This window comes from Equus asinus, chromosome 4 (assembly GCF_041296235.1).
Source record: "Equus asinus isolate D_3611 breed Donkey chromosome 4, EquAss-T2T_v2, whole genome shotgun sequence".
Lineage (NCBI taxonomy): Eukaryota > Metazoa > Chordata > Mammalia > Perissodactyla > Equidae > Equus > Equus asinus.
The window spans coordinates 100,479,325-100,493,404 of record NC_091793.1 but is presented as its reverse complement, the minus strand read 5'-3'; the positions used below and the strand labels follow the sequence as shown (position 1 = coordinate 100,493,404).

The 14,080-nt window shown below is 39.7% G+C and overlaps 1 protein-coding gene across 3 annotated transcripts in view; it reads left to right on the top strand.

The window, feature by feature from the left end:
- The window catches only part of LY75 (lymphocyte antigen 75), a 129,537-nt gene that overhangs the window by 86,764 nt on the left and 28,693 nt on the right, over positions 1–14,080 (top strand). For 2 of the 3 annotated variants that reach the window (XM_014859800.3, XM_044768841.2), the window contains exons 33-35: positions 1,856–1,978; positions 3,453–3,620; positions 5,424–7,848. In XM_014859800.3, the coding sequence (XP_014715286.1) occupies positions 1,856–1,978; positions 3,453–3,620; positions 5,424–5,602 (470 nt within the window). In that variant the 3' untranslated portion in view covers positions 5,603–7,848. Of the gene's footprint in view, positions 1–1,855; positions 1,979–3,452; positions 3,621–5,423; positions 7,849–14,080 lie in introns of those variants that run through there. The other variant, XM_014859809.3, reaches the window with a different exon arrangement.

The following is a 14,080-nucleotide window of genomic DNA, read 5'->3' as shown; positions in this document are numbered from 1 at the left end:
AAAATAATGACAAATGAAACAGTTTTAAACATAGGTAGATATGCTTAGATGAAGAGATTAAAAGGTAAATTTTTGTAAAGTTGATTAAGTAGTAAATACAAAATCGTATATTTTCCATTACTTAGTTATTAATATGTATGCTTAGCCTGACCAGGGTAACAAAATCAGAGAAGCATGGGTTGTTCATTCATTCTACGATAGCAATGGCCCACAGCCGCTGATCACCATAAGGAACAGAACTTTTCGTCTTCAGATTTATATATTTTAGAAAGAGCAGCAATGATTGACTCTCTCCCATGATAAATTTAGCCTTTAGTCAAACTGTGAAATGACTTCTAGGAAGACCACCTAGAGTCTTTCAAAGACCTGCGTCCTTGGGTAGCAGTTTAGCCAGGCAGATGGCACTTATCTCATTTATTTTGCTAACTGTGTGGAGACACTAGACTGATTTAAAAATCTCCTTGTTACTGCTTGCTTACATGGTGGGAGCTTTTGTGTGGGAGCTGTTGTGTGTTATACATGTATATACATATACTCATGATGGGAACTACTGCAAGCTATACATAGATATGCTCTGAAAGTCAGAAGCCTTTTGCTCCTAAAGGAGAAAATAGAAGGGTTTCCTGTCATGATAGTGTTGGGGTTAAGCACTTAAGCCTTGGAGGCAGACAGGTCTGGGTTCAAATCCCAGCTGCTACACTTACAAGCGGAGTGATATTGTAGAAGTTACACAATTGTTTCTCTTTTCTCATCAGAACAGTGAGAATGAAAGGAGTCCTTACTTCAAAGGTTGAGTAAAGGTTGGGTTGTTGTAGGAATGAATGAAATGAGATAATGCATGCAAATATAGCACAGTGCCCTGCAGATAGTGAGCATTCAAAACTATTCTTATTACTAGAAAGACTGAGGTTGACTTGCTAATTCTCTACCTGGCTAGCTGTGTAAACCTGAACAATTTACTGAACCTCCTTGAGCCTCAGTTTCCTCATCTGTAAAATAGTGCTAATCCCTTCCTCCCCAGAGTTATGGAACATTAAACAAGGTAACACATTAACTACCTGCACCCTGTGGTGATCAATGAAGGAGTAAGGCTTTCCTTCGCCGTTCTGTAAATACCCTCCTCTGAGGAAGAAATGCGTTTAGTTCAAGTCTGGAGAAGCTTGTTGCCGTTGGAGACTATTCGATTCCATTGAGGATAGATTTCCCAGTCTAGTTATTATTTTATTTCTATCCCTTGCCTGATGCTGGTAATAACACTGTTTTCTCTGTGGGTTTGGGACGACCCACATGTGAATACACAATTGAATACTCATTTATTCAATTCCATGCCATATTTAGGAACTTACAATGGGCATGACCAAGTACTCTTACGTATAAGATAATATTAAAAGGAAGGCTAATTCTCTCCCATATTGCAAGCCTATTTGCTTTTATTTTCATTTTAACAGTAGCAAATTTAAAGCTGAGGCATTATACAGAAATAGTTGTTGAAGAGAGAGTGCTTAAAATCTATCGGGGAGCCCGTATTTCTACCCTCACATACTCCGCTCCTTATGACTAGTTGTTCACTCACAGAGGTCTCATGGGATAGGCGGTTCCAAGATCAAAGATATCACTAGGTAAACATTTTGAAGAAACAGAATTTCTATGTACGAAGTTTCAATCTAGAAGTTATCAATGTTATACTTTTTAATGTGTGACATAAATACCAGATTTCAAAAACATTTCTGTGTCAAGTTTGAATTTCTCAATGATCTTGATCATGATAGGTTTTTTTCAAATGGCTGCTTGAAAATAAAACACTTCCCTAGTTTGCATAAAGCTGATTCATTTGGGGTTTGTTTTCCTTCAACAGATCATTCCGCAAATATTGTTACCATAGAAGATGAAGACGAGAATACCTTCGTGAGCAGACTGATGAGGGAAAATAATAATATTACCATGAGAGTTTGGCTTGGATTAGCTCAACATTCTGCTGGTAAGGGACATCCTGTGTGTACACTGTGGGAAGAGAGTTCTAACTTGTCCTAAATACCAAGGCAGCCTTACTAAAGAATGTTGAGTGATGGCCAATTCAGATGCTTCTTGTTGATGAATAAGCTAGGTCTGCTAGCTCTTTGGGAGGCTTCTAATTCCTAATGAATAAGTGAGTGACTTATTAATAACGATGGAAACACTAATGAAATAAAAATCAAGTTAAATCAACTGGGATTGTTCTAGAGACTTAAGATGCTTGTATAAACAGGATATTTTTTTCTGCTGCAATAGTATCTGTATTTCCTGTGTCCCCACAAGGAAGCATCACTTACTTCCCTTAGAGTTCTAGTGTCTATCACCCTGTGTTTTTCAGGCTTATAACTCTGTTATTCAGAAAGTTCTCTTCTTGTCAGTCCCTTCCCTCTTGAAACATTTTTACCATAGAGCAAAATTAAGTCTTTATAGTGATTTTTTTTTTTTTCCAAACTAGCTAAGTAAAATTGCAGGGAATTGATTCAAAAAGATTTGTGGAAGAATTTTTCAATACAGAATAATAGATATAAGGTTTGAGTGAACTTGGAATTGATAAAGAATGAATTAGTACAAATTTGAGAGAAGGACAGGAAGTCTTTATCATATTTATGCAAAGTTGAATTCTAAATAATTGAAATAAATTTGAATTCCAAAATATTAAGTACTTGTCAAAAAAGTGTATGGATTCAAAGTTGGCCGTCTAATTGAATTGTAAATTCTGTTCACACTGTCACCACAAGGTGGTGCTGCATCAGCTGTAAAACAAAAATGGAGTCATAGTGGGGAAGACCCTCCGGGATCCTTCCTCCCCACCAGTACATCTTTAATGATATGAGTTTTTTAATTGGAGGACGGGAGGGAGGGGGAGAGCAGCCCTTAGAAATATATCCCTCACACAATAAATGTGCAAGCATTCTGCACTTGAATCCAAATGCCACATTCTATATCAGCGCTAATGGAACTTTCTGCAAAGATGAAATTAGTCTATATCTGCACTGACCAATGTAGTAGTCACTAGCCACATATGGCTATTGAGGATTTGAAATGTGACAAGTGCCACATAGATAAAGAGAACAGATTCGTGGTTACCAGAGGAGAAGGGTATTGGGGGGTGGGCAGAATGGGAAAAGGGGCACATATATATGGTGACAGATAAAAATTAGACTACTGGTGGTGGACACGATGCAGTGTATACAGAAATTGATAAGTAATAATGTATAGTTGGAATTACACAATGCTATAAACCTTTATGATTTCAATAAAATAACTGAAAATAAATGTGACAGGTGCAACTGATGTTTGTTTTTTTTCACTTTTAATACATTTCATTTTAAATAGTGGCATAGCACAAGTCTAAGTAAATGAGTTGTATGAGCTACATGCCTTTTTATCTTAGTAATTCAGTTGCAATAAACATAGCTGTACTTAATTTCTTTCTTTAGATCAGTCTTGGAATTGGTTAGATGGATCAAAAGTGACATTTGTCAAATGGGCAAATAAAAATAAGAGTGGTGTTGGAAAGTGTAGCATTTTGTTAGCTTCAAATGAAACTTGGATAAAAGTTGAATGTTTGAATGGCTACGGAAGAGTTGTCTGCAAAGCTCCTCTGGGTAAGTGTGTAACCTGTCTTTAAGGAATGTTTTTCAGAACAGGTCAGGAAATAAATGTATGACTCAATTATATGCAGAGTTTTGTACTTGGTTCTAAAGTATTTAATCCTTAAAGTATATCAAAAAAATCTTGATTAAGTCATAGAGATTCTTTCCCTCAGAAAAATAGATTACGAAAGACAGTAAATGCGCAAGATGTCTAGGACTCCCAGAGGAAATTACTGAAGAGTCTAAACTTTGTGTAATTCTTTCCTAAGAAAAATGGAAGCTGCCAGAGTATTAGGGAGTTCGTTTCCTTGAAAATGTTCTTAAGGTGTATTTTATTCTACAGTTTGAATATGTAAAAGCTCAAAGTCTAATTCCTCAGTTAGTTTGTTTCCTTTCTCCTCATTCCTGTAAAACTCATGATTAACCTCACAACAATGCAAAACTGGATTTAATTACTTAAAATGTCGTGGGTATCTGTAGGAAATCATAATTTGAACTTGTTTATCATTGTGAATTGATACATAAAATAACTGTACAAATCTTATCTTACATAACTTCATTTCTACAGAAAGAGCCTAAATTTTTCACAGCAACATTTTTAAAGATCAAGCATAAACATGGCCATTTCCATGTACAAATTTTAAAGATAAAACCCCAATTCTAGGTGATTGGTATCTATATAATCACACATTGATTCGGCAAATATTTAGAGTGTCTCCTATATGTCATGCCCTTTTCTGTGTGCTGGGGTGCACCTGTGAACAAGACAAATAAGATACTTTTCTCACAGAACTTACAATCTAGTAGAGGAAGACAGATAATAAGTAACCAAGCAGGTCCATTTTTTAAAGCGAGGAAAATATCTAATAGTTATAAACTCTGTGTGATCGAGACTAGGGGGGTGGCTGCTCAAGACTGGGTTATCAGGGAAGACATCTAAGAGCGGACACAATGAAGCTGAGATCTGAAAGGCCAGTTAAGCAAAGACTAGGGAAGAGGCACCCCAGGCAGAGGTACCAGTTGGATCAAAGAGCCTAAGGCCGCACGAGCTTGATGAGCACTCAGGAAGGCCTGGAAGGTGTGCAGGTGCCAGACTCCTAGGCTCTGGAAGCAAGGGCCAAGAGTTCGGCTTCTATTCTGAGTAGAATGGAAAGCAATTGGGAGACTTTTGGGGGTGAGTGGGAGCAGCGTCAAGGTGGTATGAACCAAGAGTTCTGTTTTGGCATTTTGAGCTATCCATGTCATGAGATATCCATAGGGAATGTCTAGTATGCTGCCAGACACACGAGAGAGAACGGAGGTCAGCATAGAGATGGGGCCATCTGGACAGCAGGCAGAGAAGGAGCCTGGGACAGCATTTGAAATTGAATAACTAGAAACTAAATGAGGTCATCCTAAAGGCCTAAAGCATTTTAAAGCAAATAATACTTCATTTGGCCCTGATAAGTCAAATACAGAAATTTACAGCTTTTAGCAATTTGCTATCAAAGTAAGGTAATATGTTGAGAGTTGTATTCTCAAAAGGGTGATGGGAAGGGAAAGTGAGGATCATGATAGTGCTGTAATTTCTTTGAAAGAAAATTGCCCTAGCAATGAAGAGGATTTGAACAAAAAGGAAAACAGTTAAATATGAAAAGAAAGCACTTACGTGTTGGATGGTGGGTTTGAATTCTGTGTTAATGCTATGGAACAGTCAGGAACTTATTGTATCTAATTTGTACAGGGTTTATGTACATGACACACAGCCTAAAGAAGAAAATCAATAGTGATCCCTTCTATATTCTCTCCCCAATGTCAATGCTCTCCCTCTTCCAGGCCCCGATTACAGAGCAGTGGCTATCACAGTTGCCGTGCTGAGCATCTTAGCTCTCATCAGTGGACTGATCTGGTTCCTCCTGCAGAAGAACCGTTTGCACTGGGCTCGCTTCTCTTCAGTTCGATATGAACAAGGAGTGAATGAAGATGAGATTATGCTTCCTTCTTTCCAAGACTAAATTCTTCTGAAAGTTTGCTGATTTGCACTAAGGTGTTAGGAAAAGTGAGCCATTTAAAATTTTCCCAGTGTCATTATTGACTCTGTTCCAAAGTAGAAGCCTTAAGGACACGTTCAGTTCTTATTGTTATTCTGGTATCCACAATGAATGCCCCTCGGAATGCCATGTGTATAACTCCGCTTAACAGAATGGAGAGGAAGCAAAGCTAGAAGAAAAGTCCAGTTGTTCGTAGGGTAGCAAATTTAACGTGCATTGTCTCTGTAAGAATGTGGTTGGTAACTAGGATGTGTATATTTTAATGGCATTTTAACACAACTTCTTAGAAAATTAAAATTAGCATATTACTAGGTCACGCATCTACCTTTTAATTTTTAAGAACATCCAGCCAAATGCAAAATGACTACCTCAAGGTAAAAGCTATGAATAATATCAGCATTGTTTTAAAACAGTCATTTGTAGCATTTGGGGTAAATTATTAAACAATGAGCCATGCTTATTTTTTACACAGCAAAATGATGCCTCTTGGCAAGATGCTTCTTATATTATTCCAAAGATATTTCATACCAAAATTATTTAAATGCAAATGTTTTGTTCTGTTCATAGTTATTTATAAAACAAAGGCTTTTTTTTTTTAAGGCATGTTTTTTTTCCTCCCCAAAGTCCCAGTACACAGTTGTAAATCCTAGTAGTAAGTTGTTCTAGTTCTTCCATGTGGGACGCCACCACAGCATGGCTTGATGAGCTGTGTGTAGGTCCACACCCAGGATTCAAACCCACAAACCCTGGGCTGCCAAAGCAGAGCACATGAACATAACCTCTATGCCACAGGGCTGGCCCCAAAACAATGGCTTTTAAAGAAGATTTGGTACTTAACATTTTCTAAAGTTTGGGAACATTATTTTTAGATTGAGTAGATACCCTGTAGCAGTGTGTTTTTTGTCTTGTGTACAACATATGACTATTTCCTTTTGAAAAGGAATCAGCTAAAGATGAGTTTTTGAAAATTTTACCGTTTATATATTTTACATGGCATGTCAACTTTTGACTAAGAAGTTTTTATTACTTTGTTATCTTTTTACATGAGCTAAAGACAGGAGGGATCTCTGTAGGAAATTGTGTATCTTGATTAAGTAAAAATGAAAATTTTATAATGAAACTCTAGACCTTATGATTACTACTATAACATATAAAATTATGAATGATTAATGAAACTGTTTTGTGGTTATCACTTTAAATTTTACCACCTAAGAATATATTCTTAATAATAACTTTCACTGGACATGGTGAATGTTTTATTCAGTGTTTAATTTATCTTTGTACTTTAGAATATTTTTGTATAAAATTCAGAGATTTATTTTCAAGTTGAGTGTTTATACTATGATGAAGTTGTAAATAATTTTCTAAGACAGTTTTAGTGTAGTCTAAAAATATAGATGTCCTGAAATATTTTTTACTGAATTTGTTAGACTAGTTTTCTTGTCCTGTGATCTAAACAATTCTAGTCATTAAGACTTTCTTCAAAGAACTAAACCAGCTTGAGGTGAAAAGTACAGCTACACAGATCTTCCTGGACTTACGATGGGGTTACATCCTGATAAACCTTAAGTTGAAAATGCGTTTAATACACCTGACCTGCCGAACATCATAGCTTAGCCTAACCTACCTTAAACATGCTCAGAACACTTACATTAGCCTACAGTTGTGCAGAATCATCTAACACAAAGCCTATTTTCTACTAAAATGTTGGATATCTCATGTAATTTATTGAACACTGCACTGAAAGTGACAGACAGAATGGTCGTGTGGGTGCACAATGGCTGTAAGAGCAGCAGTCATTCACCCTCATGGGCACTTGGCTGACTGGGAGCTGTGCTCGCTGCCGCTGCCCAGTATCACTGGAGAGTATTGTACCACATATCACTAGCCCAGGAAAAGATCAAAATTCAAAGTTTTAAGTACAGTTTCTATTGAGCGCATATTGCTTTCGCACCATCATAACATAGAAAAACCATAAGCCGAAACATCGTAAGTCTGGGACCGTCTGTATATAGCAGTGATGTCATAATAAAGTTTTATTTTTCTAAGAAGAGTGTTGTTGATCCTTGCTGAAAAAAATATCTCTATATGGGGCTTTATTATGTTAGGCATATAGTATGACAAGAAATAAAGGGTCCAGCTATTGTAAAGTGAAACATCCTTAACATTTTGTTTGCATTTTTTAAAGAATAAATATAATTATTCCTATATCTCTGAATGTTTGATTTTAGTCTCTTTTCAGATTCCTTTGACTTAGCATGTCTTGTAACTATCGGATCAGCAGAGATTCCATCTATGGCCCACTTACTTCTCATTCTTTGTGCCCCCCTCAGGAGATCCTGTCCACCACCTTCCACCCCAAGGCCTTCATCAGCCACTTCTCAGTCAGTAGTTCAAATACCTAGTTCTGGGTTCATATTTCCAACTCCCATTGGACAATCTACACAAAAGTCCTTCTCAACTCAAACAGAACTGCCCATATTATGTTCCCCTCCCATGTCCCCCTGTTCCAGTGTCTCAGAAGAACTGAAGACAGCCTTTGCCCATCTTCCTTAACTAACCCAACCCCCATATCTGGTCCGACATTATTGATCTTTCAAATCCAGGTACCTAAAAAAGCGAGCAAAAAGACCTAACGATAACATACAGGGGACAAATATAGAAGTGATACCAATGATCCTTCTTTTTTCCCCCCTTACCCCCTGCACAGCATGTTCCCCTCCCTGATCCTAGGACAAGATACTTGCATTATCTGGGAGTTCTCACCTGCAAATGGCTGCTGCAGTGTTGGTAACCCCCAATCCTGACCCTACTGCCAGGGCAAGTCAGAGATTCAGATTTCTTTATCTTTGGTTCGTTTAATCCTAAAACCCTCTTGGAGAAATAAAGACCTAATTAGTTATCAGTTCAACAACTTTATCTTGCTTAAGAAGACAAATTTTAGCTAGATCTCAAAGACTTTTTTTTTTAAAAAAGACCTCATGATCTATACAAAGTTACCTCTAATCCCTATATATTCTAAATTAAAACATTCTCACACCATCTACTCTCAACAAATTTGATATACATGTCTCTTTTTTCTAAGCTAAATTAATCACAAGCAGAATTTTAGAAACTTTTTTCACCTTCTCAGAAGTTCTTTTTATATTCTCTTTCAATTAATATGAAGACACCATACCTTTGTCTCCTAGGCTAGAAACTCAGAAGTCATCCCCAAGACCTCTCTTTCTCATCTCCCTAATCCAACAATTCCATCAGTTTTACCTCAGACTTCTCACAGAGTGGCTATCTCCATTGCCAACTGTCTTAGTTAAAGCCTTTATCCTTTTTTTTTTCTCCTTAGATTATTTGAACAAGCCTCTTCACTGGTCTTTCTCATCAGCCTTCCTCTTGATCCCATTTTCCCCATTCCTGGGCTTAGGGGAGCAGAAAAACACAGAGGAAGACTCACCAGTTGTTTTGGTCTAAAGTTGTCTCGACCTGACTATCTCAGGCCAAAAGGGGGCTCAGCAATGCCCAGCCCAGGGACCTTCCCCTGGGACCTTATATAGGTTGATGTTAGGCCTGAGAAGTCCTAGCGTTTTGGTCCCCTGGCCAAATACCCTTTTAACACAATGTAGTGTCAAGTCAATATTGCTCCAATTGCTAAACAACAAAGAGGCAAAGTTAGATAAAACTGGACTCCAGGAATTAGGAAGACATTGGTGATCTTAGCCAATGGGAATGCAGCAGAGCGGTGGAGCCAGAATCCAGATGGGAGTGAGCTGAAAAGTGAAAGGGAAATTAGAAAATTCCAGACATGAAATCCTGAGAGAAGTATGGAAAGGAAAGGGGTCGGGCCATAGCTAGAGGGAGAAGGAGGGTTGAAGAAGGGTTTTTTCCAAAGGAGCAGGGAAAGAGATTCCTGGGTTTAGAAGCTGAGAGGAATGAAAAACAAACAAAAACCAAAAACAGTAGACAGAAGTTGATGATGCAGGGGAGAGAGGGGGAGTCATTAATGGCAGAAGATCTTGGAGAAGATGGGATGAGAGGGGCAGTTCTAAGCCCACAGAACAAGAAATGAGGTTTGGATGGGATGGGGGGAAGCAAGCCTTCCTCTCTGAGGTCACAAGAGGAGGACCTGCATGAAAGAGAAAGGAAGAGCAGATGTATTTGAAGATGTTTGTCTACACATGATGGCCCCCATTTTCCTGTTGAATAGAAGGTGAGGACTTCTGCTGAGAATCGTGGGTAGCAACCTGGGTCCCAGATTGAAGAGAGTAATAAAAAATTGAAATACCTGATGAGGACAATAACCAAAAGAAAATAAAAGGATCACAGAAGAGGTATACAGGGCCCAGATGAATTAAAAGCCATATTTTTGTAGTGACAAATATCAGGAAGATTGATTGATCTCTTCTACCTGTCTCCAGTTACTTCAGTAAAGTTGAGGAAAAGGAGTCTGTGAAGAAGAAAGAAGAGACCTCAAAAAATTAAAAATAGAACTACTATATAATCCAGCAATCCCACTTTTGGGTGTATATCCAAAGGAAACAAAAACAGGATCTTGAAGAGATATCTGCACTCCCATGTTCATTGCAGCATTATTTACAATAGCCAAGACACGGACGCAACCTAAGTGTCCATCAATGGATGAATGGATAAAAAAAATGTGATATATATTTTTATATAGATAGATATGTTTGTTTACTTATTAATAAATATATATTTATTTTATTTATTTATAATGGATATATATCATGATATGTATATCCATTATAATATATATATTTATAATAGAATATGACTCAGCCACGAGAAAGAAGAAAACTGCCATTTGCAACAATATGGATGAACCTTGAGGGCATTATGCTAAATGAAATGGCAGCATCACATGAAAAAAATTTTTCGTAACTATATATGGTGATAGATGTTAACTAGACTAATTGTAGTGATCATTTTGCAATATATACAAATATTGAATCATGTTGTACACCTGAAACTAATATAATGTTATATGCCAATTATATCTCAATTTAAAAAAAAGAAATAGACAGAGGAAGGCAAATACTGTATGATATCACCTACGTGTAGAATCTAAAAAAGCCAAACTCCTAGAAACAGGGAGTAAAGTGGTGGTTACCAGGAGCTAAGGAGTGGGGGGAATGGGGAGATGTTGGACAAAGGGTACAAACGTCCAATTATAAGATGAGTAAGTTCTGGGGATCTAATGTACAGCATGGTGATTATTGTTAGTAATACTGGATTGTATACTTGAAAGTTGCTAAAAGAGTAGATCTTAAGTATTCTTACCACAAAAAGAGAAATAATTATGTGATGGGATGAAAGTATTAACTAACACTATGGTGGTAATCATTTTGCAATATATAAGTGTGTTAAATCAATGCGTTGTACGCCTTAAACTTACACAATGTTATATGTCAATTATATTTCAATAAAGCTATGGAAAAACTTTTAATTGTAAAAAAAAAAAAAAAGACCCCCATGTTCAGAGTTGGCCAGGTGGACGCAACAGAGGAAGAAGGGAGGGTAGGGTACCCAGGCTGGATGGAGAAGGGAGAAATAAAAGGCTGGGGAAGATGAAGTCAAGGGACTGGAATCTGGAATGAGGTCAAAGTGGAGGTAAATTGGAGTGAAAGAGATGGAGAAATAAAAGGTGTGAGGTGTGATTGGAAAGTAGAGCATTATAGTGAGAGATTTTAATAAAATATCACAGTGACCCACACAGAGGTAGTCAGTAGTCTGTTTTGTCATATTAGCATAAAAAAATGAGGAAGTGTGCATCAAAGTTAACAGGGGAAAAAATATACTGTCCCTTAGTTCAATGACCTAGAAACAAAACACTGTTGAAATGGGTTACTTGCCTAAATTAAAATGATTTGTTAGGATGCCAACTCTATTGTAAATCTAACCATTATTTGAAAATTAGTTTAATGCAAAGTAATCCACAGTGATAAAATATACTTTGGTGCCTGAGCTGAACGTGGAGAGAACTTTCTCAATTCTGTGCATGACTGCACAGAACTGTGAACTTTACTTCTGTAGGTAGCACGATAGAAGCGTCCAGGAGCAGAATGTTTGAACATTTAAACATGGGGTAACTTGGAAACGAGTTGCTTAGAGTTTGGGTTTAGTATATAAATCCATCATTGACAGCCTGAGAAGAAGAACGAAAACAAGTTGAGCAAGACCTTAATACTTTGGCAAAGGAGCTGAACCTGGAATGGGTGGCAGCGTCCAGCAGAAGACCTGGGCTCGGGTTTGTGTTTTGGCCCTCACTGTGTCCTCATGCGTATAGTCATGTCCCTTCTCAGTAAATGATGACGGCCCCTACTGCCTCGGACACTGTGACGCTCCTCATGGACTCTGATCAGATTTCTTGGTGCAACCACTCCATTTCAGACTGGACTATTAAAGGCATAGAAAGGGTCAGAAAGGGTTGAGATCGTGAAAGAAAGAATGACAGAACTGTCCCACATTGAAGGAGACCAAGGAGACACGACATCTCAGTGCAATGTATGATCCTGGATTGGATTTTAGAAGAGAAAGAGAACATTAGAGTGACAATTGGCGAAATATGATAAGGCCTGTAGATTAGTTAATAGTATTCTGATCATTGTACTGGAGTCATAGATGATGTTAATATTTAGAGAAGCTGGTTGAAAGATTACGGAAACTCTTTGTACTATTTTTGCAACATTTTTGAGAGTCTGAAACTATTTCAGTCCAAATGAAAAGTTTTAGAAATTACGGAGAGACGTTCCAGAAGGCAGCGGGCCAGCGGGATGTGGCTGCCCGGGTCAGCACCAGGGGGGCCCCCTCCCCGCGGCCCCTCCCCTCCCCGCGGGGCCAGCTCGGAGGGAGGGCTCGGGCGGCGCTCCGCACTTCCGAGAAGCGCCGCGCTCGGCGCCCGCACCCGCCGTCATGCCCCGGGCCGCGCTGGCCGCTCTCCTGCTGCCGCTGCTGGGCCTCGCCGCCGCCGCCGTCGCGGGTAAGCTGCCCCCTGCCGCGCCCCCTCCTCGGCCTGGAAGCCCGGACCCCGCGCGACCGCCTTCGGCCCCTGCCCGGCGGCGAAGACTCTCCACCCCTCCCTGCCCGAGGGCTGCCCCGAGGGGCTGCATCCCCACCTGGCATCTGGCCGTCACCCGCACGCCCGCCCCGTGCGCCCGCGTGGACCCTGGTGCCTGGTCATGCCCTACTCTCCTCCCGTTCAGTGGGTTCCGAGACAGCGCCCCAGGGAAGGGGGTCGCCGAGGATCCGAGAGAGCCCTCTCTCTTCCACGGTGTCCACATCCTCAGCGCAGCCCCCACTCCGCGGAGAGGGGCCCCAAACGGGGGCTAACTGACAGGGGGCAGAGGGCCCTAGAGTCCCACGACGAGCATAGTTTCAGGGCCATTGGGGGCTGAAATGAGACGCGAGTAAGTTGGCCGCGATGTCCCCAGCTCGTGCGCAGCGGGGCAGGGGGTGGGGGTGGGGGTGGGGGTGGGGGGAGCAGGCCCTCTTCTGCTCGTGGCGTTGTTTGTTCAATTGGTTGCTGTTCAAGTTATTGAAACAGGAAGAGTTCAGCCAGATAACCCCCGGATCGAAGTGGGACGTGAACAGGCCAAGCTTGGAGTCCACCTAAGTCGTATGATTTTAAAATCTTTAAGTTTAGAGTGCTCCTGTGCAAGTGACATCTGAAAAATTGCTCATGATTAGTCAGTCGCTTGCAAAATGACTCCTGAGGGAAACAGACAATTCTATTGAATATGTGTTTTTTTGTTTTTGTTTTTGTTTTTTAAACAAGTGTCCCATACAATCATGTCAAAAATGTCGATGAGGAAACTCTGGGCAAAGACTTCCATCCCAAAACACTATTAATTGGACAATTCCAGGAATTCAAGAGCAAAATAAACAAGAACTAAGTGAATATTTGTTTGGGTTTAAATAAAATGATTATGCAAGAGTTTGGGGCCTCTTTTCCTGAATCTCACTGCCATTTTATGAGTTCCTGCTGGAAGCTGCTGACAGGCAGGCATATTTTATGGGTTCTCGGTGTTGGAGCCAGCAGCAGAATAAGTAGCTCAGAACTTGCTTACAGACTCAAATCTTTCCTGAAAGCTTTGTGGGCCAGCATTTATAACCAGTTATGCTGTCTGTGGCCTCTGGAGGAGCAGAAACAAGACGTGCTGATTTTCCCACTATTCAAACTGAACACATCAGTTTTCTCTAAGACAGTCTGGTCTAGAGAGTCTGTGAAGGCTAATCGTTTTGAGCCCTCTGTGTGTACACCCTGGTGACTCTTGCCGGTGACATCGAAATGCCTGTTTAACCCACCCTCTGGATTGCCATGCCTTCATACTTCAGGCTAGTCAAAAACTACCTTTCTGTCAGATGTTTTTAAAAAATCAGTGTCTAGATTTCGATGGTTCTCTCTTTTTTTTGAAGGCTTCAGAGAAGCTA